This window comes from Catharus ustulatus, chromosome 25 (genome assembly GCF_009819885.2).
Source record: "Catharus ustulatus isolate bCatUst1 chromosome 25, bCatUst1.pri.v2, whole genome shotgun sequence".
In the NCBI taxonomy this organism is placed as follows: Eukaryota; Metazoa; Chordata; class Aves; order Passeriformes; family Turdidae; genus Catharus; species Catharus ustulatus.
Window position 1 is genome coordinate 4,147,273 of NC_046245.1, and position 25,213 is coordinate 4,172,485.

Genomic DNA, 25,213 nt, shown 5'->3' on the forward strand with positions numbered 1-25,213 from the left:
GGGGCGCGCTCGGCGCGGGCCCGGCCCCGCCGCCCTCAGCGCGGCTCTCGCGAGAGCGCGCGGCGCGGGCTCCATATTGGGGCATCCGTGCCCTGCGCCCGCAGCTCTCGCGAGCGCGGCCCTCAGGAGCCCCGAGGAGACGCCGGGCTCGGGCTGTGCGGGGACAGAGCCGCCGTGCTGCAGCCAGCGCCCGGGGCTGTGCGGGGTGTACGGGGCCAGGTCTCGGCTGCGCCGCCCGGGCTGTGCCGCGAGGGGCGGAGGCAGTGGCTGCGGTGTCGCCTGAGCCGTCCCACCTGCGGCGGGAGCGTGTCCCCGCCCCGCACGCCGGTGCCCCCGCCTCGCTCGCCGCTGGCCGCACGACCGCCGGCCGCGCCTCACGGGGTCATCCCGCCCCTCGCGGCACAGCCCAGGCAGGGAGAGCGGCGGCAGAAGGCGGTGACAGGGCCGCGCTCGGCCTCGCCCCCCGTGCCTGTGGGAGGGGGGCAGCGGCGGCGCGGGGCGGGGCGTGAGGGGCCGGCGGCGGCAGCGGGGGCGTCGCTGCTGCGGGGCTGCCCCCGCCCGGGAGCGCTGAGGGGAGGGAGCGAAAGAAGGAAGGAAGGAAGGAAGAAGTCGCTGCTGCTGCTGTTGCTGCTGCTGCTGCAGGAGGAGAAGAAGAAGGAGGTAGTGGCGGCGGCGGTGCTGTTGCAGCCGCGGGCAGAGCCTCCCCCTCCCGCCGGGCCGGGCGGGGCGGGCTCCGCAACCGAGATGTCTCAGGAGCGGCCCAAGTTCTACCGGCAGGAGCTGAACAAGACGGTGTGGGAGGTGCCCGAGCGCTACCAGAACCTCTCCCCGGTCGGCTCCGGGGCCTACGGCTCGGTCTGGTGAGCGCAGGGAGGGGACGGGGCTGTGCGGGGGAGGTCGCGTTGGGTCGCTGCCCCGCCCCGCGGCCCCTCTGCCCTGCAGGATCCGTGCGGGGCGCGCACCGCGGCCGGCGGGGCTCGTCTGTCCCCACGGGGGTCCCTGTCCCAGCCTCCTGCAAGGGACATTTTCCCTCGCGGGTTTACGCGCCGTGCTGCCGGGAAGCCGCAGTCTCGTCTTTGGAATGCGTCGGGGATTGCACCACATGGCAGGTGGCTCTGAAACATTTTTGCAGGGGAAGATAATAATGTGTCCTTGCCGGCCCCCCCGCCCCGAATGAGCTCATGTGGATATATTCCATATTCCAGTGCCATTTCTTGCAGTCACTGTGTGGGGAGTGCAGAGGGATGGAGCCTGCTGAACCCCCCTGAGCTGCCTTTGCAGAGTGCTGGCTTGGCAGCTCTTGTCCCAGTTTCTTTCTGGAGGATAGATTATATTTGAAGCAATTGTATTTTAATCTGGAAATTGTTGATAGGTAAAAGGTGGAGAGAATGCTGTGAGGGCTGTTTTTGTGTCCCTGACTTGTTATAGTGGATTTAAAAGCACCAATATTTTCTTGGCAATAATAGATGAAGGAAGACTCGTTTTATTGCTCTAGAATTACTGCAGCATGTGCTCCCAGGGAGAGTAAAGTCCTGGTTGAGACCTGCAGAAATACAGGGAGCTCCAAGAGTTTAGTTTTTAATGCTTACCTAGTAGGAACAAAGCAGGCTCCATGTGAGACACAATGCAGCCTTAATTTGTAGCTTCTCTGCTGAAGTGCAGTGGATCATTAAACATAAATAGAGCTGCATACTTTGCTTAAACTTAAAGACAAGGTAGTGTTTGAATCAGTTTGACTGTAGACTTTGGCACTCATTTAGTAAAGTGTTCACAGATTACAGCCTCCTTCGATTAAGTAACATCTTCCCCATGAGCATTCTAGTTTTTATTCTTTGGTTCTGTCAAAGTATGAGCAGAATTTTGAGGTATGGGTGCATAATTACAAAGCTGCTTTGTGTTCAAGCAGGCATGCATGTTTTTATTAACATAATATACAAATTTACATTATGGATATCAATTTTATCATAAGGGGGGACACATGCTGCATTCTGCTAGTAAAGGAAATAAGTTGTTTTGCATGTGCTGCAGTTTTAATTAAATACTCAGCTGTTCTTAACCTGTTATAAAATTGTTGGTAAATTGAGCATAAATAACATGCATTTTTTAAAATGCTGTGATTGAAGTGTGCAGAGGCTTGCATTTCATAAAAGTAAACCAGGCTGATCAATTTTGTAGCAAGAATAACCAGTATACTTGCAGAGGTGTGGTTTGTTGGTTTTTTTTAAAAATATAATTATAGAATGATTCTGATTGGAAGAATAGACAGGTTTCTTTTGGTGAAAGAAGGACCTTGTTGACACAGCTGATAAATGCCCCTGTAAGTGTCACAGAGTTATGCAACTCCTGAAATGTAATGGGAAATTAATTTGCTCAGTGCCTTGTCCTTTGTATTTTGAGGTTAATCCTACATCATATATCCCACTCCTGTTTTCTTTTCTCCCTCCCTACAATCTCCACTGTACATGTAATACTTGCAAAGTTTGTTTTCAACCAGTAACTAAAGAGTTTGCATCGTGAATTTCCTGTTTTGCTGTGTCAAAACTTTGGAAGATTGTGCAACTTTGTTCAGACCAAGTGCAACACTTTTGTATTGGAAGCAATTTCAGACATGTGGCACAGAGTCGTTTTACAGTCCATGTTAATGACTTCCTCTGTGTTCTTCTAAAAATAGTTTTCAGAAAAGATATAGTGATATGGAAAGTATGTCAGAATTGAAAAATTCAAGCAAACAAAAAAAAGCTTTGCATGTTTAAGCTACAAGTGGTGATGCATATTATTTAGGGTATTCCTGCAAGGACTTGTTCTGCTTTCTGTCCCTTTAGAGGTGTTTTTTTTCTCTCCAGTAAAAAGCTACCTCATTTAATTTGGAGTTTGGTGTATCCCTGTTGGGATAGTACATAGTGGTGTTTTAACAATCCTTAAAATGGATAAATATATTTTCGTGTATGTTCACTGCATTTTTATATTCAAATGTAATCAAATGCTCTGTTGTTCAAATTGTCAAAACGAGGCATTTGAAAATGAGAACTCTCCAGAAAGTGGAGGGGAAAATGAATAAAAAAAGAAAGCATTAAGCTGCCAGATGAGTCACTTAAACTATGGAGCTGTTGTAGGCTGCTTTGAATGTGCTGTGAGTATGGCTTGCAACTCCCTGCTACACAAACCTGGCTTGTGCAGACAGGGATGGAGGGAGAGGCATTTTCTGCAGGCAGCCTGAGACACCTGCCTGAAGTGAGAGGAAATACTGCAGTGTTGGAAGAATGAGCCAGCTCAGGTAGTTCTCAGGATCCATTTTTTTTTAAAACTGCAAGTGTTGGAGATACAAATAGAGATTCACCTCCAAAACTTTGAAAAAAATCTACAGGTATCCTCAGATTAATTCTTCCTAAGGCACATAACAATTGTCATGGCATCTGTTGGATGAAATGCTGCTTCATTCATTCTTGTAACATTTTGTGTATTTATACAACACAGTCTTTTGCATGCTTTTGTAACCTGACCTGCATTGAAAAAAAAAAGGGTTCCTGATAGATCCATTTTGTAATATTTCATGTAAGGAGGAGAGGGGCCTAGACAGTACAAGATCTTGCAGTGGGAAGTTGCTGAGCAGGGATGGGATTGATTGGTGACTCACACTTCACTTGGAGCATTGCTTCATTTCTTGCGTGTGCTGGAGGGAAGTCTCAGCTCCTGGCATCAGTTCAGCCAGCTCTGAGCTAAGCAAAATGGTGTTTTCACAATTTCTGCCATCAATTTCTAAAAGGCTGTGAAGCACATTCAGTAAACTCTTAGTTTACTTCATTGCTGTATTTTTGCAGCTGTTCTTTGTTGTATTGATGCCTTTGTAAAATAGGGCTTGGTTTAATTGCTTTGCAATCTATCTGTATTGCCTTAATTTGGAAAGGATAGAACAAACAAGACTCTTCCTCAAAATCTTGCATAAGATTTTTTTTAGCTTTTTTTAAAAATAGATTGTCAGGTGATGCAGCCTTCCAAAACCAATTATTTCTTCCTATTTCAACCCACAGTTGTACTGAGTCTGAATTTCTTGGATACTGAGAATTCCCAGAGAATTCCCTAAAACATTATAGATTGAAGAAATTTTAAAACATTAGGCTGCAGAGGAAATGAAATAACCCTAAATATCACCTTTGCAGAAACAGCTCCTCTGTGGATTTTTCCCTAATCCCTTCTCAGAGTGTGCAAGTGCCTCCAAATCCTGTGTGTGCTTGGAGGGACAGGTGCCTGCTCCTCCAGTGAGGTGTGGCAGATCTGTGAGGAGTGATAGGAACAGAGCTGTAAAAGTGAGTGGGATGAAGCAGGCACACAGGAAGGATTGGCAGAAGATGTGTGAGGAAGGGGGAGTTGAGTAGGAGAAGGGCAGGCACAGAAAAGCTGTGAGCAGAGCTCTGAAAGTGCTGGCAAGGAGTTTGGGCTGTAGAGGAACTTGGAATATTAAGAAGGGAAATTAGTGAGAGCAGATCTGTCCTGTAGAGAGATTTCTTAGAAGCAGAAGCTAGGCTAGCACAGGAGAATATTTGATTTTCTCATGTGTTGGGAGGGTGATGAATGAAGTGCAGGTACAGAAATGACTGCAGTCAATAATGAATTGTCAGGTACTAACTGTTTTTCTGTCTGATGAGGAGTGCATAAATTCAGAGGTGGCACTGAGGAGATTCACTTAGCTTGGGTGTTTGCAGAGGCACTAACAATGAGCAGCATATATTGAGCAAAATAACTTTTGCACAAAAATCAGCATTCTGATTATCTAATATTTTAATAAATTGTGCTCATACTGCAGTTCCTCAGAGTGCTTCAAATGTTACTGTCAGTGGATAGGTTCTCTAAAATAATTGTTTTCTTCTACCTCCTGTGTTCTGGATTCAATTCAGGTTAGATCAGAATTGTAATTTTAGCTCACTCATGGTGAGGTGGATGCAGTTCATTTGCCATAGCACAGTACTGTGTAAGAGGTTAAAAAAAAAAGTGTGATAAATTCTAAATTTGTGCTGATCTTGTTTTAAAAGGGATTTAAAACTGTGGATCATGCAGGTTTTTTTCCTAATTGGGCTTCTTTAGCTGAAATATGATCAGTGTAATGCAGCTGTTTTAAGTCTGTGATGAAAGGCAGCTTAGTGTTCTTTAAAATGTTCTCCAGCTGACAGCTGTCCTGGAGCTCTGCAGGAACCATTAGCCACTTATCTGTATTGGCAGAAAATTACTCAGCATGATTTTATCTCTGGGGAAAAAGTCTTTAGGCCTCAAATATGACCAAACTTTGTGTTCTGACTTCAAGTCTAGATTGTGAATGTGCAGTTACACAGAATTTTCCTTCCTGGGTTTGTGCATGGTGCAGTTTAACCAGCACTGCTGCCTGCAATTTCCTTGGAGGTTGTACAGCTGCTACAACAGCACAGTGGCTTGATATGACCCCAAAAAATGTAATATAAAAGGAAAAGGTGAAATTGAGTTTAATTTGAATCCTGCAATAGCTTATCCTATGTCTGGTGCCTCTGAAATCTCAAAATCTTGGGAACCAGAAGAGAAAATTGCCTGTGGAGGGCTGAGATACAGGGGATCCCCTTTGCAAGATGAGAGTTATTGATATTTGCTGCATTTTGTACCTGAAATGTTTGGAAACTGGTGAAGATCCATGAGTGCTGAATAATGATGACTACTCTTCTTTTTGCTCTAAGTCCTAGAAAACACCTTATGTATCAGTAAAACACTGGCAAGTGATTTCAGGCTGAACTAGGGATATTTGTGTATTGCAAGATGGTGAATTTTACCTGAGGCTGAAAAAAAAAATTTCTAAATTTCATGAAGTCTTACCACTTAAATATTTATTTTTTTTTCTAATGGTGTATGAAAACTTGAGAATTTTAAATCACCATTAAAAAATGAGTGCTTGATAGGTTCTTTTGTGTGCCAGGCTGAGGCATAAAGGATGACTTGCATGTGGAAGTAGTTGCCAGTGGATGGTTTTGGATGTGGCTTGAGTAATTCAGCTCTGGCAGGTTGCTGCTCCTGTGACCTGCTGTACTCCTGTGTGTTTTCCAGAGAGCTCTTTCCACTCTGTGCATGCCCTTTATAGAAAGGGAGATGCTTTTCTTCCACTGTGCACAGAGGGATTTTCCATTCCCTGCCAGGGCCTGGGGGAAGGGTCACTGCTCACAGAAGGGTGCTGATGTTGTGTTTTCTATTTCTCATCAACCTCACTTACCCAATTCCTTGGAAACTGGGCAAATTTGAGATGAGGAGTCTTTTTGCAGGTTAATTCTTGGTGCTTGCTTTAAAAGTAAATGACAGCTGCATTTATTTCAAGTGGCTCCTTTGCTGGGGTGGGTGTTGTGGTTTGCATATGGAATTGTGGGTTTATTCCAGGACTGCTCTTGGGATTGGTTGTGAGCTTTGTTAGTTAAACTTTATATTTCACACTTTATAAATATGTAACATTCCTTTTTGCTTGATGTTTATCAAGAGCTGGTGCATACTCACTTTTAAATGGAATCAGGAATTCACCTGAATCATAAATACAGCAGGAAAATCAAGCAGCATTGTCCTTGTATGACTCTTTACATTCCATACTTTCCCCATATTTGTTGTCTTGAGCTGGGTGTTGATTTCACATCCTCTTTCTCCTCCTTCCTTTTGGAGAGACCAGAGCTTTATAAATTGCATAAAGAATTACTTAAAATATAATTTTACTGTAATATATGTAAGTATTTAGTTACTGAACAGGATTAAATAAGTCCTCATGGACTCTTGAGAACAAATACTATTTGTATGTCCAAGGTTTCTGCTAAAGGGACAAGTTTTGGTGCTGTACAGCTACATATCATTTATCACATGCACTTTTGTGTAACAGAACTTGGTGATTGCATGGGATTCACCAAAGAAATTTAATTTCAGCTTCAGTTATGGTTAACAACAATCATAACTGATTTTATTAGGCACAAGTCCTGGATTTTTCTATGGTTTAAGCCATGAAAATAGTATTTTGAGCATAGCATTTTGTGATCAAGTGTGGTGATTGAAAGTGTGTTTAGGAAGAGTGACAGTATTGACAAGGACTCTTCTCTCCAGAATTTTAGTGCAGAATTGTGTTCAAGAGCACTTCAGACAGCAAAATCATAAACATTTCTCTTTTTTCTCCAAGATTTCCCTTTACTTTGTGGACAAGACTCATCCTCTAAACACTTTCTACAGAAACCAAGAGTTGTGTAAAGATGTGGGGATTTTGGGTTATGGATACCTAGAAATCATTTCCATTGGAGAAACGGTGTTGCCACAACTCAGTGCCTAGAATCAGTGTGGATTTGAGGGCTGCTCTTTGCTGATTTGGTTGCTCTGTTGCAGCTCTGCCTTTGACACAAAGACTGGTTTGCGCGTGGCTGTGAAGAAGCTGTCGCGGCCCTTCCAGTCCATCATCCACGCCAAGAGGACGTACCGGGAACTGCGGCTGCTCAAGCACATGAAACACGAAAATGTGAGTGCAGGGAGGGGCTGGGAAGTGCTTTTCTCACATTGGACTGAGCACCCATCAGGATGCTTTTAAATGCCTTGGTGCATATGGTTTTTTCCTAATGCTAAATGCAAAGCTTGCAGTAGTCCAAGGCATTAGGGCTTAGCTCTAATATAATGCAGTAAACAAAACTGCTGATTTCTACTGAGGTAGGATATCATGCAGTAAACAAAACCAACCCCCTAAAAAACCCCCCACTATAAGCAATTTTGTATTAAGAAATCTTAGTATTTTCTAGAATAATCTCAAAATTGCTCTTTAGTAAGTTCATAAGGATTTGGGACACAGGTGGTGTCACATTCTCCTGGTTACTTGTAGTAAACTGCAGTTTTTATGTTAAGCATTTATTTAAAGAAAGAAAATCCCAAAGTTTGTTTTTAGTTTTATGAACTTTTTTTTTTGGCTTGCCTCTGTCAGAAAGTTATGAAGCAGACATTCATTAGATTCCTGTGGGTAAAATAGGGAGGAAAAATGGGGTGGTGATGAAGGGGTGGAAATTAGATGGCTGTTCATACGAGCCATCCACTTTAATCATCAACAAGGAAACAAGCTAGAAGGTGGCAAATGTTATGTTGAACTATTTTTTGATAAAGCTTCTATTTGGTATAGAAGACAACTGCCTGACCAGTTTCCTCTGTGTGTGACATTAACATGCCAACATATTTATACTGCATGGTGTTTGGAGCAAATTCTGTGTGCAGTGGAGCAAAAATTCTCATAACCAGCTCTTGGTAGAGCTGTCAGAACATCAAGAAGAAAGGAAGGCTCTTGATTTCTTTTGTCCCAGCAAACTCTGTCTTGGCAGAAGGGAAATAATCTTTGGGCATAGCTGAGCAAAGCCAGGAGGGTTACCTAGCACAAAAAGCCAAGCAAGCAGAGTCTGACTGTAAGGATCTCCTTGGTTGGTCTGTTCAGAAGTTCTGCTGTGGCAGGCTGTGTGCTGTGGTTTCTGACCACTGCACTCAGCAGCTGCTGCCCCATAAATCATCTTGATGCTTTTACTGTGGCTCACATCCCTGCAACTTGTGATGCACGTGTGTGTTACTGTCAGTAATTCTTCCTTTGTGAAACCATTGTCTCAGCACTAGAGGTAACTTCTGATCCTGCTCAATATCCACAGAAATATCAAATGCTCTGGGTTGGAAAGGTTCTTAAGATCATCCAGTTCTACCCCCTGCCATGGCAGGGATTCCTTCCACTGTCCCAGGTTGCTCCAGTCCCATCCAACCTGCCTTGGACACTTGCAGGGATGAGGCAGCCACAACTTCTCTGGGAATCCATTCCAGGGCCTGCCCACCCTCACAGGGGAGAATTTCTTCCTAATATCTGATATAAATCTGCCCTTTTTCAGTGGGAAGCCATTGCCCCTTGTATCATGGCATCCCCAGGAGTACTCAGGAGTTTCTTTCTGGACCTTTTCTCATACCTGATATATTCTTCAAACAGGAAAGCTTTGATTTATCTATTGACACACCACAAAAAATAAACAAACCTAATAAGGTTAAGCAATGAAAATTAGTTTGTGACTACAATTGTCTGAGATTCATTATTATTTTTTGATTGGCATTGCAAAGAACCTATGTATCTTTAAGAGCAAGGAATAAAAGGAAGTTAAGACATTTTTACAGATCTATATATATACATTATCAGTTCATCATAGCTTCATTTATCTGTGGGAAGTGTATCTAGGTTGTGATTTAGAAATCCTGCAGATGCAGAGGTGCTCAGAGCTGCTTCAGGCAGGCATATTAGTGCTAGACTTGACTATTCAGATCTCAATTTTGAAAAAACCATTTGGTTTTATATGGCACAGAACACAGCAGCAAATGTGGAAGGTGTGGTGGTTTGAGGAGCTTGGACATGAGGTGTTTTTTATATCCTGTATCTAGCTCATGATGATTGGAGCAAGTAAATGGAGCTGCAGAGCTCTCACGTGTGTCTGCCTCAGGTTTTCAAGTTCCAGGAGCCTTGTTAGCTTGCATAAAGCACAGCACTGAACAGATGGAAGTGAAACATCTACTGCAATAAATACTTCAGTGCCACAGAGGATCTTAGTAACTGTATCATAGTGTGCTATAAATACATTTCACAGCTTTTCTCTTCCCTGTTTTCTGTTTAGGTGATTGGCTTGTTGGACGTGTTCACCCCTGCCAAATCTCTAGAAGAATTCAATGATGTGTAGGTAACTTCTCTGAAGATTGCAGCAAAATGTCTTTTCTATCTCCTTATGCCTCCCAGGTTATGACAGAAATATTTGTCTCTTTGTCTGCTATCACTCACAAATAATCCTGAATTCTAGCACAAAGTTATAGTAAATTCTAAGCTATTGGACTTGTCAGAATTGTGTGCTGCCCAGTGCTGTTGGAATCACATTATTGAAAGTGTCAGGTCTGCTTTGGGACAGTCAGCTCTGCTACTGGAGATTTATAGGGAATTTTTATCCTAATCCTATTCAAGAGATTGCTTCATAGCCCACGTGTTTGCTTTTGTTCCCAGGTACTTGGTGACACATCTCATGGGAGCAGACCTGAACAACATTGTGAAATGCCAGAAGCTCACTGATGACCACGTGCAGTTTCTCATTTACCAGATCCTTCGGGGCCTGAAGGTGAGGGACAGCTCACCATGGGGGTGGAAGTTCTTGGGGAATGCTGCATCCTCAGAGATTCAATGAGTGCATAGAGGGGCTTCTGGAACTTCCCTAAAGTATTGTAGAATAACATTTTATTATTGCTCTTTCACTTCTGCTTTTCTGGAGCTCTGCATCAGTGAGGTTACCTGTAATTTTTATGTGTTCCTATGGGCAGAGTTTGGGAGATGATGAACTGTGATGCCCTCTGGTCTGCTCTGGCTGTGAATTTTCCATTTCTTCACTTTTTGTTTACTTGTGTTGTTCCACTGGGGTGGCAGCACTGCAGGGTGTTCCTAAGGAGAGGCAAAGTGGAACACCCACCTGGAACCCACAGACACACAGCTGGTTCCTTCTGCAGCCAGACTGGAGCATCTGAATTGTGTGGGCTGGGGTAGGGCAGTATTTTCTAGGGAAGAGATGAGGAGGTGACTGCTTGGACTGTTACATAAATTTTGTCATCTTATTTTACAGTACATCCATTCAGCTGACATAATACACAGGGTGAGTATTCATTCTAAGATTGTTTCCTGTAGTCAAACAATATCTTTAAAAAATGAAGCGTAGACTTCTACAATGTAGCACCAAGAGAAACGAGAGAAAATTTTGTGAATTATTTTGGTTAAGTAGTAAAAAGATTGAACAGGGGAAGTGGTTGTCAAGATCCATTTTCCTTTGTGAATTAGTTTTTCTCTTAAATACAAATATGCAGCACCAGTGTTGTATTTTTGGTTATATGTGACACATCTGAGAACCACAGGAGAGATTTCTGACTGATAAAACAATTTACCCAAAGTTAGTATTTGCACTCAGATAGAATCTGTATTTTCATCTCCATTTACAATTTTATCTACTTCAGACTCATGAGACAACACATATTCCACTGTTAATGCTGATGTTTAATTTTTTAGGATTTAAAGCCTAGTAACCTAGCTGTTAATGAAGACTGTGAGCTAAAGGTAATGTAATTTCAAAACCTGCTTTGTTTGACTGAGATTTGAGTGAATGTCCCTTGCAACTTAAGTGTCAAAACAATTCCTTTTGAAAATGCTTTCACAGGAAAGTAATAACGTGCTTCCCAGCTGTAGAGTTGTAAGGATGTGGTTTTTGTGTGTTTTTAGTGAATCATCATGAAAGTGCAGAGTTAACAGCTTTAGTTTGTGTTTACTTGTTTTTGAGACAAGATACCCAGACAGAATTCTGATTGTCGAGTCCTACGCTGCTCTAGCCTAGTGTCTTTTCACAGGTTGTGAAATTTGGTTTCATAATCTGTTTTTGCAGCTCTCACACCTCTCCTGTGCCCAGTTCAGTGCTTGCCTGGGTGTTTGTGCTGGGCAGTTTGCACTGTTGCCCTGCAGAGGTTGGTGTTGTGTGTTTGCAGATCCTGGATTTCGGGCTGGCGCGGCACACGGACGATGAGATGACCGGCTACGTGGCCACCCGGTGGTACAGGGCTCCTGAGATCATGCTCAACTGGATGCACTACAACCAGACAGGTGATGCCTTTAGCCAGCACAAGAATCCTCTGTTTTGTCAAATTTCTGAATTGTGAGGGAGGAAAAAAAGAGATTTTCCTTGCACATGCTTCCCCTTCATCTGATTGGCACTCCTGGTCATTGTGCTTCGGAGTTGGTATTTGAACCACAGTCTGTCAGATGGGAGTTAAGAATCATTGTCATAACATTCACCAGGCTTCTTTAAATTTGAACCTTTGAAAGTGCAATCAGCAAAATATTGTCAGCACTTAACCCTTCCTTTCCTAGCAGAGTGGCTTTTAAATTAAGTGACTGGAATGAGAATGTCTGGAGCTGTAGTGTGAAGAAATGATAAAAAAGGATAAATCTCTCATCCTTGCCTGTCCTGTTAGCCACTTCTTCACAGATTTATCACCTCACAGCTTCCAGTATCTTCTCTCCAGCAATACTTGCAGATCAGGCTCAGAGAAGAGAATCAGAGTCTGAGAATAGTTCTTGTACAGGAGAGCACCAAAGAAAATGATGTGCTACCCCAGTTTCACTTATCTGTCTCTTATGGGGTTTTTCCTCTCTTGCACCAGTATGGGCTTGTCTTGTATCTGCAGTGCAATATTGGGCAGCATTTAGGTAAAGCCACATGCAAACCCATTCCTCAGAGTCCTCTTGGACAGGTTTATTCCTCTTTGGTTTACATTCCTCCCCAGCTCTGTGGTGTTGAGGTCATGTTATAGTCTGGAAGGAAGAGTTGCCTGATCTTGATTTCTGTTACTTGTACAAGTTTTAGGTGACACAGAATGGTCCCAGTTGGTTTGCAGTGTATTTCAGATTGCTTCAGTGCCATGAGGCTGATCAAGGATGGAGCTGTTAGCACTGGTTGGATGGGATGGTTCTGCTCAGGCTGTATTTTCATGCATCATGTTTTCTTTTCTGTTTTATTTTGTTCAGTTGATATTTGGTCAGTGGGATGCATTATGGCTGAGCTGTTGACTGGAAGAACATTGTTCCCTGGCACAGACCGTATCCTTTAGAAATAATTTCTGTTCTGAAATTAGATTTTCATTTTCACATAATTGGCAAGAAAATAAGTTCTGGGTTTAGTTATGGATTTTTATTCATTTGCTTTTAAATTAATGGCTTCTTTTACTCACAGTACAAGGAGGTGAGTTCTTGGTTTTACTGCACATCTGTTCCTCTTTATTGTCTGTTGTCATCACTAGATTTCCATACTGTTTGCTTCTGTTACTTTCCTTTAAGTTTATTTAAATTTATTACTTGAGTTTTTAGCTAACACTTGCATGGATGTCTGCCAAGAATCCTCTCATGCTTCAGGTTTCTTGCAAATGTGATTCCCTTCTGGCCTCTCTCCTTTTTATCCTGGAGGTATCCTGGCTGTGAGAGCAGTGGCTTTGCAGATTCTTTAGTGCCAGGGTTCTCATTAAAATTGCTCTGAAATGTTTAGGTTCCATTTTCATGCTTGACTGTTAACAGACTGGGAACTTCTTTCACAGTGTGAAAAATCAACCTTGAATAAGATCTTTCAAAAATATTTTTTTTGCCTCATCAAAGTGGACTGGGTAGGACACTTTGGCAAATTTGAGAGGACTTTGTGAGATTTCATCATATTTTCCCAGGAAACTGGAAGTGACACTTGATGCAAATTGTTGCACTTAAGATTTTTGTTCAGCCACACAAGATTGAGGTGTAATTTATACTTGAAAGATTTTTCATTGCCTAGAAATTGGGCTTTAATTTGCCAGAGAAAATTACATTGCTCACCTTCTACCAAAGTTTATTTTTTCAACCACAGTTTCTTCATTTTAATAACTTTTGTTAATTTGTTAGTATTTATGTCAGTTAATTCAAGTATATTAGCACTTGAAAACAAATCTGGTGTTGGAATTGCTGCCTTCTGTTCAATTTACCTTCAGGAAGCATCTGGGTTCCAAAACTCCCTCCTGAGAAGCTTTCATTCCAGTGCCACGTCCCTTTTCAGTGGAGGAACTTTATCTTCTCCTCTCTTTCTGCTTGACTCCATCTCATAATTTCTCTCTAAATTTTTTTTTAATTTGTTGTACTGTACTGTGTAGTCATCTCTGCTGTATTTTTCTGTTGTCAGAGACAGAAACTGAATTGAACAAAAGCTGGTATATTTTTATCTGTTGATTCAGCATGTGTAGGTTGGTTTGAAAAGATTTTTTTTTCAGTTTCTTTTAAGAAAAACTGAGATACCAAGAATTGTTCATTCAAACAAAACAGAAGCCTTAAAGCTGTTGCCATTGTTTGACCCTAACAACACAGTGACACTTCACATTGTAAAGAGCTTGATGCTTGCAACTAAAATATTTGTAATAGGATTTGTAATGTGTGAGAAATGCTGCATGATTTTGATTTATTCTGTGGTTTTTATGAAGTGAACAAAATGGTGATTCTTCTGAGGCTGAGAAGTTTTTTCTCCAACTCTGTTCTTAGCTGTAAATTAAAGCCACTGATATCTGCAATGCAAAATGAAGTTTACTTCTAGGATCTAATTTGTTTGCTTTATCATAATAAGGTACTTGACTAATTTATGTCTCCCAGCAGATGCTTGTGATGATTTACTTTAAATGCTCAATTTGTTTTGCAAATAGCAGTAATGCTTTTTAATTAAATGCTCATTCTGTTCTGAGTTGCTTAGATTTAAGAAAAGCAGACCCAATCCTTTCCTATCTTAGACAAAACTTTGTAGTACTGTAATTCTTCCAGTCCTTCTGTGTGGTTCCTCCCTTTGTTTGTGCTTTTTGAACATGAGGTTAAAACTAAAAGGGGAGCAGGGTTGGTTCTGAATGTTGTTTGTGCATGGATTGGAAAGGACCAGGCTGGCAGCTTTCACTCCAGTTTTGCTCACACCTAAAGACAGCAAACAGGATTAGGATAAATCAGTCCTAGTTTCTTTCTGTCTTGGAAGGCTCTCTGAAATCTTCATATGTGCATTATTTTAGGAGAGAGTTGAAGGGGTTTTCCAGGTTTAGATCCTGTTGGGTAGTTCTGGGTTCTTAATTTCATTGTACCCACATTTGCAGAGGCCCTTGTTCCTCCTGTAGTGTCACTGTGCAATTGCTGACTTACTGACTTTGGAATTAATATTGGCATGAATAATTCAAGGTATGTTTGCCTTGTGTCCACTGCAGTTCTAGAAAATTCCTTGTGTTGCTGGAAACTGCTCCTGTTTCACAGCTGAAAATTTGAAGGAGTTGCTTTTTGGTCTCAAGATGTAAATTTTCTCAACTGTGTAGCCTTACATTTCCAAAATTAGAGTGACAGGATATGTAATGGCTTCTCAGAATGATCATCCCCCTGTTCAGAGGGTTCTTATTTGAAGTGTTGGTCCCTTTCACCAAGGATTTGGCAGAAATGCTCTGATGTTTACAGTCCATCACATTTCTTTGTGCAGCCTAGGATGTCCCTGTTCAGTGCAGGTAAGCTGTGAGTTCATTCCATCAGGTAAGTAATAAAGCTGGACTCTGAAATTATGATTTTCAGTGCTGTCTGTGATGATTATGCCTCTGATAAATGAATATTGAGTTTAAACTTCTGTATCTATGGAGATTCTAAACACAGCTGTCATTGACTTCAAGCAACAATTGAGATACTCTTAGGAAAAAAAAACAATGGTTAATTTGGGCTTAGCTCTGCAGGATTGCTGAAATACTTCTAATTTACAACTGAATGAAAGATAATTGAATTATTGCTATTGTAATTATGGGTAGAAGCATTTGGATGAAAGATGGATTTCTAATACTGCTAAAATCTCTGCCAGGAGGTGGAGAAGGGGATCAAGATTGTGGGAAAGAAATCAGAGACCAAAAAAGGAGGTGATGAAAATCAGAGTCCTTCAGGCATTGAACTCTGATCCTTGTGGGTCCCTTCCAACTCAACATATTCTGTGCAGGGGAGGCTCAGCTGAGGCTTTTTGCTGGTATTGTTGTATCTGTCACTTGTATTAAATTCTTACAGCTCTTGTAATGTGAATGATTCATACAAGTAAGTAGGAAAGTTGACTTTGTTTGAATATTTGACTTGCATAAAATCACATAAAGTTAAAATAAGAATATCTAGATTTTTCTGTATGTTTTAAGTTGACTGTGTTCCCTTAAACTCTGAAGTGTTTTTTTATTACTATTTTTATTCAGTGTTATGAAACTTCCATGATAACTAACCAGTCTGAAATTACATTTTTTTTCTGATACACCTTATTCTTGCTTGTGGTGGCAGCTAAAACAACTTGGAACTTTGCTTTGCCTGGACAAGCTCTTGCAATCTTGTGAGATTTGCTGCTGGAGGTGATAGCAGGTTATTTTCTGAATTTTAGAATCCTTCATCAGTCCTTGGGAGCACCTTGAAGATGGCACTTGGGGTTTGCATGCTGTGCTTTCCTTCTCCATGCACATGTGGTGGTGTTTTCCTTCTGCTTTGTATTTACTAAATCTCTTCCTTGTCTTTAATTGCTTGTGGCTCATTTATCTGGGGTGTGATGGGTCCTGTAGTTAGAATGCTCAGTTCAGCAGGTTAGGGATGGCAGGCCTGAAATCAGAAGCAGGGTTGGGTTTTGGCAGTTCCAGTTCCATATTCTGTGTTTTTTCTTGTTTTTCTGAGAAGTATCATCCACTAGCAAACAGGGCAGCAACACTGTTGGCACACCAGTGCAAAGGTTCTTAAATGCCTTTAAATCACTTTAATATTTAAACTGAGCTGAGGCATGTTAGCACTCTAAAATTTGCACTTCAACTGCTGCTTGCACAAGAATAAGTGAAAGATGTAAGGACTGTTTTAAATAGCTCTGAAGAAAATCTAATTGAAATGAGCCAGTTGTGGTTAGTAGAGTGCTCTTTGCTAATTCTGCTACAGCAGTGGATATTCTGATCTCATTTTAAGCATTGACTGTTCAGAGTTAGCAATTCAGCTGTGCTAAATCCAACTAGATATTGGATTTACTTAGATTTTGAATGTTCTGAGTAGCTAGAAGTTTGCCATGTAACTTTACAAGTGAAAAATTAATTCAGCTGTTCTAACAAACTGCTCATTCCAGGACTCTTAATTTGATAGATAAAATTTCAGGCCAAAGTTTACCTCAAAAGATGAGGGTTTTAGCAAAGCATTGGTGATTTCCTTCATACAGAGTTTGCCAGTATTACAGGAATTCTGAGTTGTTTTCTAGGGTTTTTTTTAAACAGGTGACAATTTTTTAAGTTCTTGTAGTACTCAAATGAAAAAAAATACTCTAAGAAGGAACTGCAACTGCATCTTAAGCCATCAGGAAAGCATTGATCCCAGAAAACATGATTGTCTAAAAAAAGTTGTGTAGCTACTTTGGTGTCATTTTAAAGGCAAATACAAACATTACAGACAGTCTGAAATCCCTGTGGAGGATAATTCAGGGAAGAAGGGAGAGTCTGCATTGATGGTTTTAAACAGGATGCTTTGTGTTCCCTTAGTGTCTTGAGTTTTAGACATAAAAGTGTCTTTGATGAATTCCCCCCCTCAGTTGTGTTTTGTCACCTAGGCCTTGTTGGGGGGCACAGCTCAGGCTGGGGGAGCTCTGTTCCTGCTAAAACATTTCCAGCTGCAATGTTCCACCCTGACAGCTTTCCACAGAGATGTGTTAAACCTGATCCCCTGTTTTTGTTACTCCCTGCTGCTCCAGCAGGTCTGCAGGGCAGAAGGGATGTTCAGGTGCTCTGATCCCCCTGCCCTGGTGTGCCCAGGAGGTGCCAGGGCAGGAGCCTGTGCCAGCTGCAGCAGGGTGTGCCTCTGTGGAGTGATGCTGCAGGGAATGAGCAGGGTCCAATCATTTCCTCACCTTCTGAGCTTTAGAAGTGGCTGAGAGAGCTTGGAAGGTGTTCACAAAAAGCCTTGACTTTCTTAACATGAGTGCCTACCCTTTCCAGCCTTCTGCTTTACTTCAGCTGTCACTAATGCAACCTAATCCTGCTAACTGCAGCTTGGTGTGGGGCCTGAGGGGGTGAAGGGAGCATGGAAATTCAGCCTTTGCCAGTGGGGTAAAAGATTTCTGCTCCAAAATAGTTGAGGATGCAGTGCCCAGTTAAATGCATGTGGGGTATCTGTAGACAAGATGTTCAGTCTGTCTGATGCAGAGGGAGCTCAGTTATACTCAGCTGTAAACAAGAAGAATGAATATGGTTTGCCTAAAATAGCTTTTCAGTCAAGGCCTTGGCAGGAATTAATTTTCAACATTACTAGGGTGATGTGTTGCACTTTTCATTTTGATTTCTCCCAGCATTTTCCTTTATGGTCCATCATTAGATATTGATCAGTTGAAGCTCATTTTGAGACTCGTTGGAACCCCAGGGCCTGAGCTTTTGAAGAAAATCTCCTCAGAGTCTGTGAGTTTACACTTTGATTGTAATATCTGCCCTTTCAGAAGTCCCAAGTTTGTGTGTTGTTCTCCTGTAGTCTATCTGTAGAATGTGTTGGGATTTATTTTCTGTTGTTTTCCTTCCTTTGTAATTCTTTGCTCTTGGATGGCTTTAAGTTCTTATGCTTTGTGTACCTGATCTTTATTCCTATGGTATGATTTCATCCTTTCATATTCTCATTTTACTGCTTCGTGACTTTTCTCTCAGTTTGTGGGTTTATGCTTTTGATCTATTGTATGATCAGGTGTTACTGGGGAAGTATTTTTCACATCTAAGAGCTTGAGGCTTGTCTCAGTTGTTATTTCTCCAGATTGCACAGCCAAGGATCTTTCTAAATAGGAGCAGGTGTGTTATCCTCCAAACACACACAGTCCCTTCTGTAGTGTGATTAATTTCTGAAACACTGCTGCCATAGCTTTGTTTTTGTAGCAGAAAATACCTTTTAGGTGCCTTTCTGTAGCAGCTGCTCCAGGGCACACAGCAGAGGCTGCTCTGCACTTGAGCTGTGTGGGATGTTGCTGTATGGGGGAGCAGCAAAAACCCTTCCTGCAGCTCCTCTTGGGGAGGGTGACCTCTGTTTTCAGCCACCTGAATCGTGAACTTGTGCCAACACAGTGGGAAATGGCCTTTAATTCTACCTGTTCCTGAAGTGAATAAAGCAGAGGCAGGGATTAGCAGGTGAATGCACACCGAGGTCACTGCTGTTTGAGGGTCAGAGCTCTGCAAAGTGCTGAGACGATTATGTAGTGCTGCAACTTAATGTTCTTGTAGCGGTGACTGTAAATACAAATGTGAGATTAGCCCTGAATAGCACCTGCTGCAGTGCAAATTGGGGTAAACTGGTCAACTTGCTGAATATCCCAGCAATGTAAAAAGCCCTGGGATGTTCCACCTTTGGAGAGATTAGAGCTGAATAACCCAGATTGATTTGGTTACCCTGTGAACTGACCTTAGGGCTACTCTGGTGTTTGAAGTACAGGGGATTAGCAAGAGACATGAGATGGAAGGTTGGCTAAATTAAGCAGAGGATTAATTTGTGTGTGTAAGTTTAAGTGGGTCTTTTTTTAAACATTATTGCACAATACAAAGAATTGTTCTTATCTGGGTCTGGAACAAGTCTGTTAAAAAAAAAAAAGGCAGTAAAATACTATTTCTATTCTTTTTTTTCCCCATTGTGTGGGAAAAGCAAAACTCTGACGTGTTTGATGGTTTTGTGTGTGTCACTATAACAAATTCTGGTTTTCTGCTGCATTACTTGACTTACTCTCACTTTCCCTGTTCACTGATACCTGCTAACTCTGTTTTATGCAGTGCTAATGTTTTGCTAATCTTGCATTTAATGCTCTCTGTCACCCAGCCCAGTCAAAGGGCACTCAGAGCTGTTCAGAAGGTGTCAGCTGTGAGCCAGTTTCACTTTGCACCACAACAAACTTTGCACTTTCTATGCAGCAAGAAAAAAAAAAAAAAAAGCTGGTAACCAGTGCAGAGGGTACAGTTTTTGTTTCTGTTTTATTTTTGTTCATTTTCCTGAAGCTGTCTGTAGCTGCACAGCACAGGGAAAATGTTGTGGAGTAGCCTCAGCCAAAGGAAATGTCTGCTCTGATGGCTTAAAGTGCTGGGAAATGTGAACACAACCTTGTTGGAGTGTAATGCTACTTCCATTGGACAGAAATACTTTCTGTACTGGCAGTTACCTACCGAGCAGTGACTCTGCATTGCTTTAAGTGTTCACTCGTGTAATTGCTGAACATTTCACAGGTAGTTAAAAAAATCAGTGAGCCCTGCCTGTATGGCTTTTGCCTTGTGGTTTGCAGGAGAGATGCTTTTGTATGCGACTGTTTTCTGTTTGAAATGGTTTTTGCACTGATTTTAACAAAGCCCTTGACGAGGCACTTAAGATATTAACCAGCTTCAGCAGATCATGCGTCTGACGGGAACGCCCCCTGCATATCTCATTAACAGGATGCCCAGCCACGAGGTGAGATCTGAGCTCAGCGAGGGGGTCTGCAGGGCAGGGCTGCACTCGGAGTGTTCACCACTTCTGGGAGTTAAAGGCTTGCATGTGGCATGGGGTGGGCAACTAATTCCTGCTCTTCTGCAAGGTTTTTGTACTAAATGAAATAAGAGATTTGGACAGTGTGTGCTCAACCACAGATGCGTGAGCTGGTTGTGCATCGTGTGCTGTGTTGTGCAGCTCAGCCAGGGACAGCAGGGACAGCTCTTCTGCACCTCTCTGCTTTCCAGTCTTACTTTACACGAGTAATGTCAGTTCTTCTTTGTCTTGAGTGCCTTGGTTGGGGCAGGGTAATGCTGATGTGCTCAGTAAGTGTTAGAGTAAGCAAGGAGACAGACCATAATAATCAGGATGGTTGAAAAGTTCTTGGTCTTGCTGGCTGGACGTTGTTTGATACTTCAACAGAGCTTTATTTCCACAGGCAAGAAACTACATCCAGTCTTTGTCTTACATGCCGAAAATGAACTTTGAAAACGTGTTTATTGGTGCCAATCCCCTGGGTAAGAGCTGTTTATTAAATCTTCCTGAAACTGAAGCCAGCATGTCCTGGGACACAGAAGATTCCCAAAGCTTTGCTCTAGCTGCAGGAGGAGTGCAGGACAGGGTTATGTTTGTGAAGGACATGTGTGCCAGGAGTTAAGGGGAAGAAAATGCTGGGTGGGTCCTGAGACGCTAGAGATTGCTCATCTATGTTGGGCTGTTAGAAGCTTTACATTTCAGAGTAGAGTCACACAGCTCATGTGAGAAATCCTCTCTGTGGGGTGCTGTTGCAGCTGTGGACTTGCTGGAGAAGATGCTGGTCCTGGACACGGACAAACGCATCACGGCCGCCGAGGCGCTGGCCCACGCCTACTTCGCCCAGTACCACGACCCCGATGATGAGCCCGTGGCTGACCCCTATGACCAGTCCTTTGAAAGCAGAGAACTTGAGATTGAAGAATGGAAAAGTGAGTCTGGGGGAGGGGGTGACACAACCAGCTTCTCTTGTGGTTGTAGAATCGTGGAGTATCCTGAGTTGGAAGGGACCCACAGGGATTGTGGAGTTCAGCTCCTGGCTCTGCACAGGGGTCCTTTACAGCCCCCAGATCCCACCTGTGCATCCCTGAGAGCACTGTTCAAACTCTCCTGGAGCTCTGACAGCCTCAGGGCTGTGCCCATTCCCTGGGGAGCCTGGCCCAGCACCCTCTGGGGAAGAACCTTTCCAGAAATCCAGCCCAACCCTCCTGACACAGCTCCAGCCACTCCCTTGGGTCCTGTCACTGTCACAGAGCAGAGATTGGAGCTGCCCCTCACAGACCTTGATGAGTGTCCCCTCAGTCTTCTCTCCACCCCATGAGCTGAGGTTCAGCTAAGTCATGGTTAGAGGCACAAAAGAAAATGATAAAAATGTTGGCATGCTGTTGATCCTGTTACCCTGAGTGAATCTACCACATGCTGTGTGCATATTTAGCATAGTCCCTGGTAACTAATTATTACAGGGAGCACACAAACATATCTTTGTTTTCCAGCTTACTCACATCTCCTCAATGCTCTGGAAGTATCTTCTCTTGTGTGTGTTGGTCTCTGAGAGCCGTGGAACCATTCTTTTCTTCTTTGTCTAAATTAAACAATACTTTTTGTTTAAAATAGTGTTAGAACATTGAGATTGTCACAGGTTTTCTTGCATGAAGGTGTGTCTGGTAGTGCTATCACAGTCCTGCTGCTAAGTTTCTGTCCCATTTCTCCCTCAGGCCTGACTTATGATGAAGTAATCAGCTTTGTGCCACCCCCGCTTGACCAAGAGGAGATGGAGTCCTGAGAAACTGCTCTCTTCTGTTTGTCCCACTCACTGTGAAGGGAAGGCCTTTTCATAGGGACTCTCCAATTATCGTTCAAGTGCCTCATCACAACAATATTCTCCTTAGTGGAGGGGTTTTGTGTGTGTTGAACTGGGGAGGGAGGGGGGAGGGAAGGAAGCTGAGTCTATGTAAACATGCTGCATGCTCTTGTATTCTGTGTACAGCCTGGGGCAAGCCTCTGGAGACCTGTTCTGACTGCACTTAGTTCTTCCAGAGTAACAGTGCACACCAGTCTGCACTGCTGGGGTGAGGTGGGGAAGGTGACAGGTAAAGGTTTGGTTGCAATCATTGCCATTTATCAATTCTCCTACAACTGAGTAACCTCAAAAAGAATGCAAGGTGGTTTTTAGGTTTGGGGAGTCCTTTGTTTTCTTCAGGACTGAAGGTGGGGTTGAGGGATGTCCTTGGTCAATGCCAGGTGTCTGATTTACATCCAGATCTTCCTGGTACAGCAGAGTGTCGAGGCCTTCCAGTGTCTGATTCTTGGAACATGAAAAGAGGTTGTTTGAAACTGTAAATATGTTTGTGCCTTAAATGAATGGGAGAGAGAGGAAAGGAAGTCTGGGGTGGAAATGTGACCCACTGTTCTTGAGGGTGAGGGCTCCCAGGTAGCCAGGCATGAACTCAATGTAATTGGGAAGTAACTCTGAGGCAACAACTTCAACCCCTGGATTGGGTATTCCTGTGTTTTTCCCTTTCCTCCTCCTCTTGTTCTGAGGCTTCTCAGCATTATCTCCCAGGAGCCAGAGGTTGGGGAAGGTCCTTGCTAGCCACACATTTGTGTATTCTGTTCCCTACAAGGTGGTGTGTTCTTGCATGTTGTAGCTGTATGTGCATGTAGAGCTGCTTGATTTTTGTCCTTACTTTTTGGGGATGGCACTGGGGGCAGTTTAGTCATCAGTGAAGTGTTTACTGAGTACCTCAGGCAGTGCCATAGAATCACAGCACCCTTCCTCCTGTGCTGCAGCTCCTTGTGAAATACCTGCCATCCTAGAGGCTTCAACAGGGAAGGATGTCATGTCCAACCAGAGAAACATGCACCTTTTTCTTTGTTCTGACCTCCCTGCAGAGGAGGAGAGCTTGGGCTGAAAGGTTTCTTGGGAGATCAAGTGTAAAAAAGAAATGACTATAGTATCTTGTGCCAGAACTTAAGTTATTTCCTGAAAAGAGTTTTTTTTCAAAGTATTGGAACCCAAAGCAAAGAAATAAGCATGCATAAACACACAATCACCCTTTCACTGTCTATATCTTTAAATACAAATATTTATATACATAAAACTAACATTTACTAGAAGGTTTTTTTTATCCTCTCACATAAGAGCTTCTTGGCTATTTCTTAGCAGGTTGATCTCTGCCTGAGGAAACATGAGAAGGGAGTATGAAACATGGTTCAAATATTTTGTATTTTCCAGGACTCTGCATGAGCAAAGTGCCCAGAGTTAGAGACTGGCAGGAGGGAGGTTTCTCAGCATGTTTGTGTGCTCCATCTGTAGCTGGGGAGCTCAGGAGCCCAATTTTAGGGCTTCTGGAGGAAACATTTTTAGACTTTAATTTGTTGCAGGCATCCTGTGTGGGCAATGTCCCCGTGTATGAGGAGAAAGGCTTTTGCAGTATTTTGTATTCTTGTTACCTGTGGGGCACAGAGTGTTTTTGTAGTGTTTTTGCCCTGTGTTTGAAGAGGCAGCACAAAGGGATGGGACATGGATGACAAAGCCATTGATTCTTCCCAGGCCACTTCCCAGAGATCTCTTCAGGCCAAACGTTCAATAAAGGTCTGGGCTGAGATGAAGAGAGCAGCTCTGTTGTGCTCTAGGATAAAACTCTCCACAGCCCAACAAAATCCAAGACAAAAAAAAAAACCCTCTCTTTTCTTCTGGGCCAGCAGGCTGGGTATTCAAATGAAAATGTAGATATACTGTGTAAACCTACAGCAAGATTATTTTTATCAGCCATTTTATGTGTAGATGCTACAGTGTGATTTCATGCGGAAATACTGCTCAAGATTTTTAAAAACTCGGTGTTGTGTGTGTGTGTGTGTCTGTGTGTGTGAGTGGGAATGGTTCAGTCTGTCCTCTGAGGGAGCCCCTGGGGCACAAACTCCCTGCTGCCAGGGCCCTGCTGTGCTCAGCTGCCTGGGCAGGACCTGCACCCAAAAGCAGAGATCTGCTATTTTGTTTCTATCCATGAATTTTGCTGTAATTGGTTATGCCAGATAAGATGTCACAATACCACTGGTTAAAAATAAAATCTATTTTTCAGATTTACTGCACTGCTGGTCCTTGAAAACCTCTTGCACTGAGGTGTTGAGTTGTAACATGGTGTGAATTTCTGTGCTGTGCTGTGGGGGATCCTGGGGATGCTCCTGGGAGGGGACCAGGCCCTGCCTTGGTGCCTGACTCTGCTGCCTTGGGGCTTCTTGTCTGTGTCCCCAGTGAATTCTTTGCTACAAAAACAACTTGAGTTAGACCCTGAGTACTGGACACAGAACCCTCCCCCCTGCCCCACCAAGGTTTTATTTTCAGTTTAGTGCAGGGCAGCTCTAATTGAACAGGAACAGAGCAGAGTCCTGCTGCTTCCCCAGACCTGGGACCCTCCCTCAGGAGGACTGGGTTGTGTTTGTTTGCTATTTAAAAGTGATTCCTTTTTCCTCTTCAGCTGCCATCCAGTTGGTGGTGGAAGGATCAGCACAGTGGAGCTTTTCCAGCTTCTCTTGTGTATCAGTGTCACTCCCTCAGAAGAATTTGGGTTGACCAGCGCAGTTCTTCACACACATCCCACAATCACTGAAGTTCCAGGTCCTGATGAACCAAGGGAGGTGATGCTGATCCCAGCCAGGCATCTGCTCCCCACTGCCCCAGCAGCTGCTCTGAGGAAAGATCAAGAACAGTGCTGGGGGTGTTCCCTCAGCTCCATGAGCCTTCCTGCTCACTTTTGCTGTTTGCTAGCTTGAGGAGAGGGGGGGGGGGAAAGCCTAAACAGGACCAGTCATGTTCCTTTCTGGGAGAAAAAAAAACCAAAAACAATCCCAAACTCCCAAGATTTACAATTCCAGAATGTACTATTACAATATATCCTGATCAGCAAAAAAAAAAAAAATCCAGAATCATTGAGAACTGAACTGGGATAAAAAAACAACTCCATCTATAAAATCAAATTACTTAATTCATGAAGTTAACACGTAACAGTTGCAAATTATTGTCCAGCTGTGCTCCAGCCAGTGCTGGGGCCATCACTGATGGGAACAACATGCTGGGAGTTTAGGTAGGCCCACGATGAAATGTTTATTACTAGAAGAGAAGCACGGTCAAAATTGTAACCC

At 43.0% G+C, this 25,213-nt stretch overlaps 1 protein-coding gene across 2 annotated transcripts; it reads left to right on the forward strand.

The window, feature by feature from the left end:
* The first annotated feature begins 417 nt into the window (after positions 1–417).
* MAPK14 (mitogen-activated protein kinase 14) lies at positions 418–24,158 on the forward strand. Of its 2 annotated transcripts, none has more exons than XM_033080007.2 (12): positions 418–860; positions 7,360–7,489; positions 9,645–9,703; positions 10,022–10,133; positions 10,629–10,658; positions 11,066–11,113; positions 11,536–11,650; positions 12,575–12,646; positions 17,930–18,009; positions 20,478–20,556; positions 20,830–21,003; positions 21,787–24,158. In XM_033080007.2, the coding sequence occupies exons 1-12, from the start codon at positions 745–747 to the stop codon at positions 21,852–21,854; spliced, it is 1,083 nt and encodes a 360-aa protein (XP_032935898.1). In that variant the 5' UTR covers positions 418–744; the 3' UTR covers positions 21,855–24,158. The 2 variants fall into 2 exon arrangements, with proteins under 2 accessions (XP_032935898.1, XP_032935897.1); XM_033080006.2 differs by lacking the exon at positions 17,930–18,009 and adding an exon at positions 19,941–20,020.
* The last annotated feature ends 1,055 nt before the right edge of the window (positions 24,159–25,213 follow it).

Excerpts from the sequence above, each read along its gene's own strand:
- MAPK14 (XM_033080007.2), top strand. The coding sequence starts at position 745 with ATGTCTCAGGAGCGGCCCAAGTTCTACCGGCAGGAGCTGAACAAGACG. Across the intron at positions 9,704-10,021 it reads CTAGAAGAATTCAATGATGT|GTACTTGGTGACACATCTCA; the intron begins GTAGGTAACTTC and ends TTTTGTTCCCAG. Across the intron at positions 10,134-10,628 it reads AGATCCTTCGGGGCCTGAAG|TACATCCATTCAGCTGACAT; the intron begins GTGAGGGACAGC and ends CTTATTTTACAG.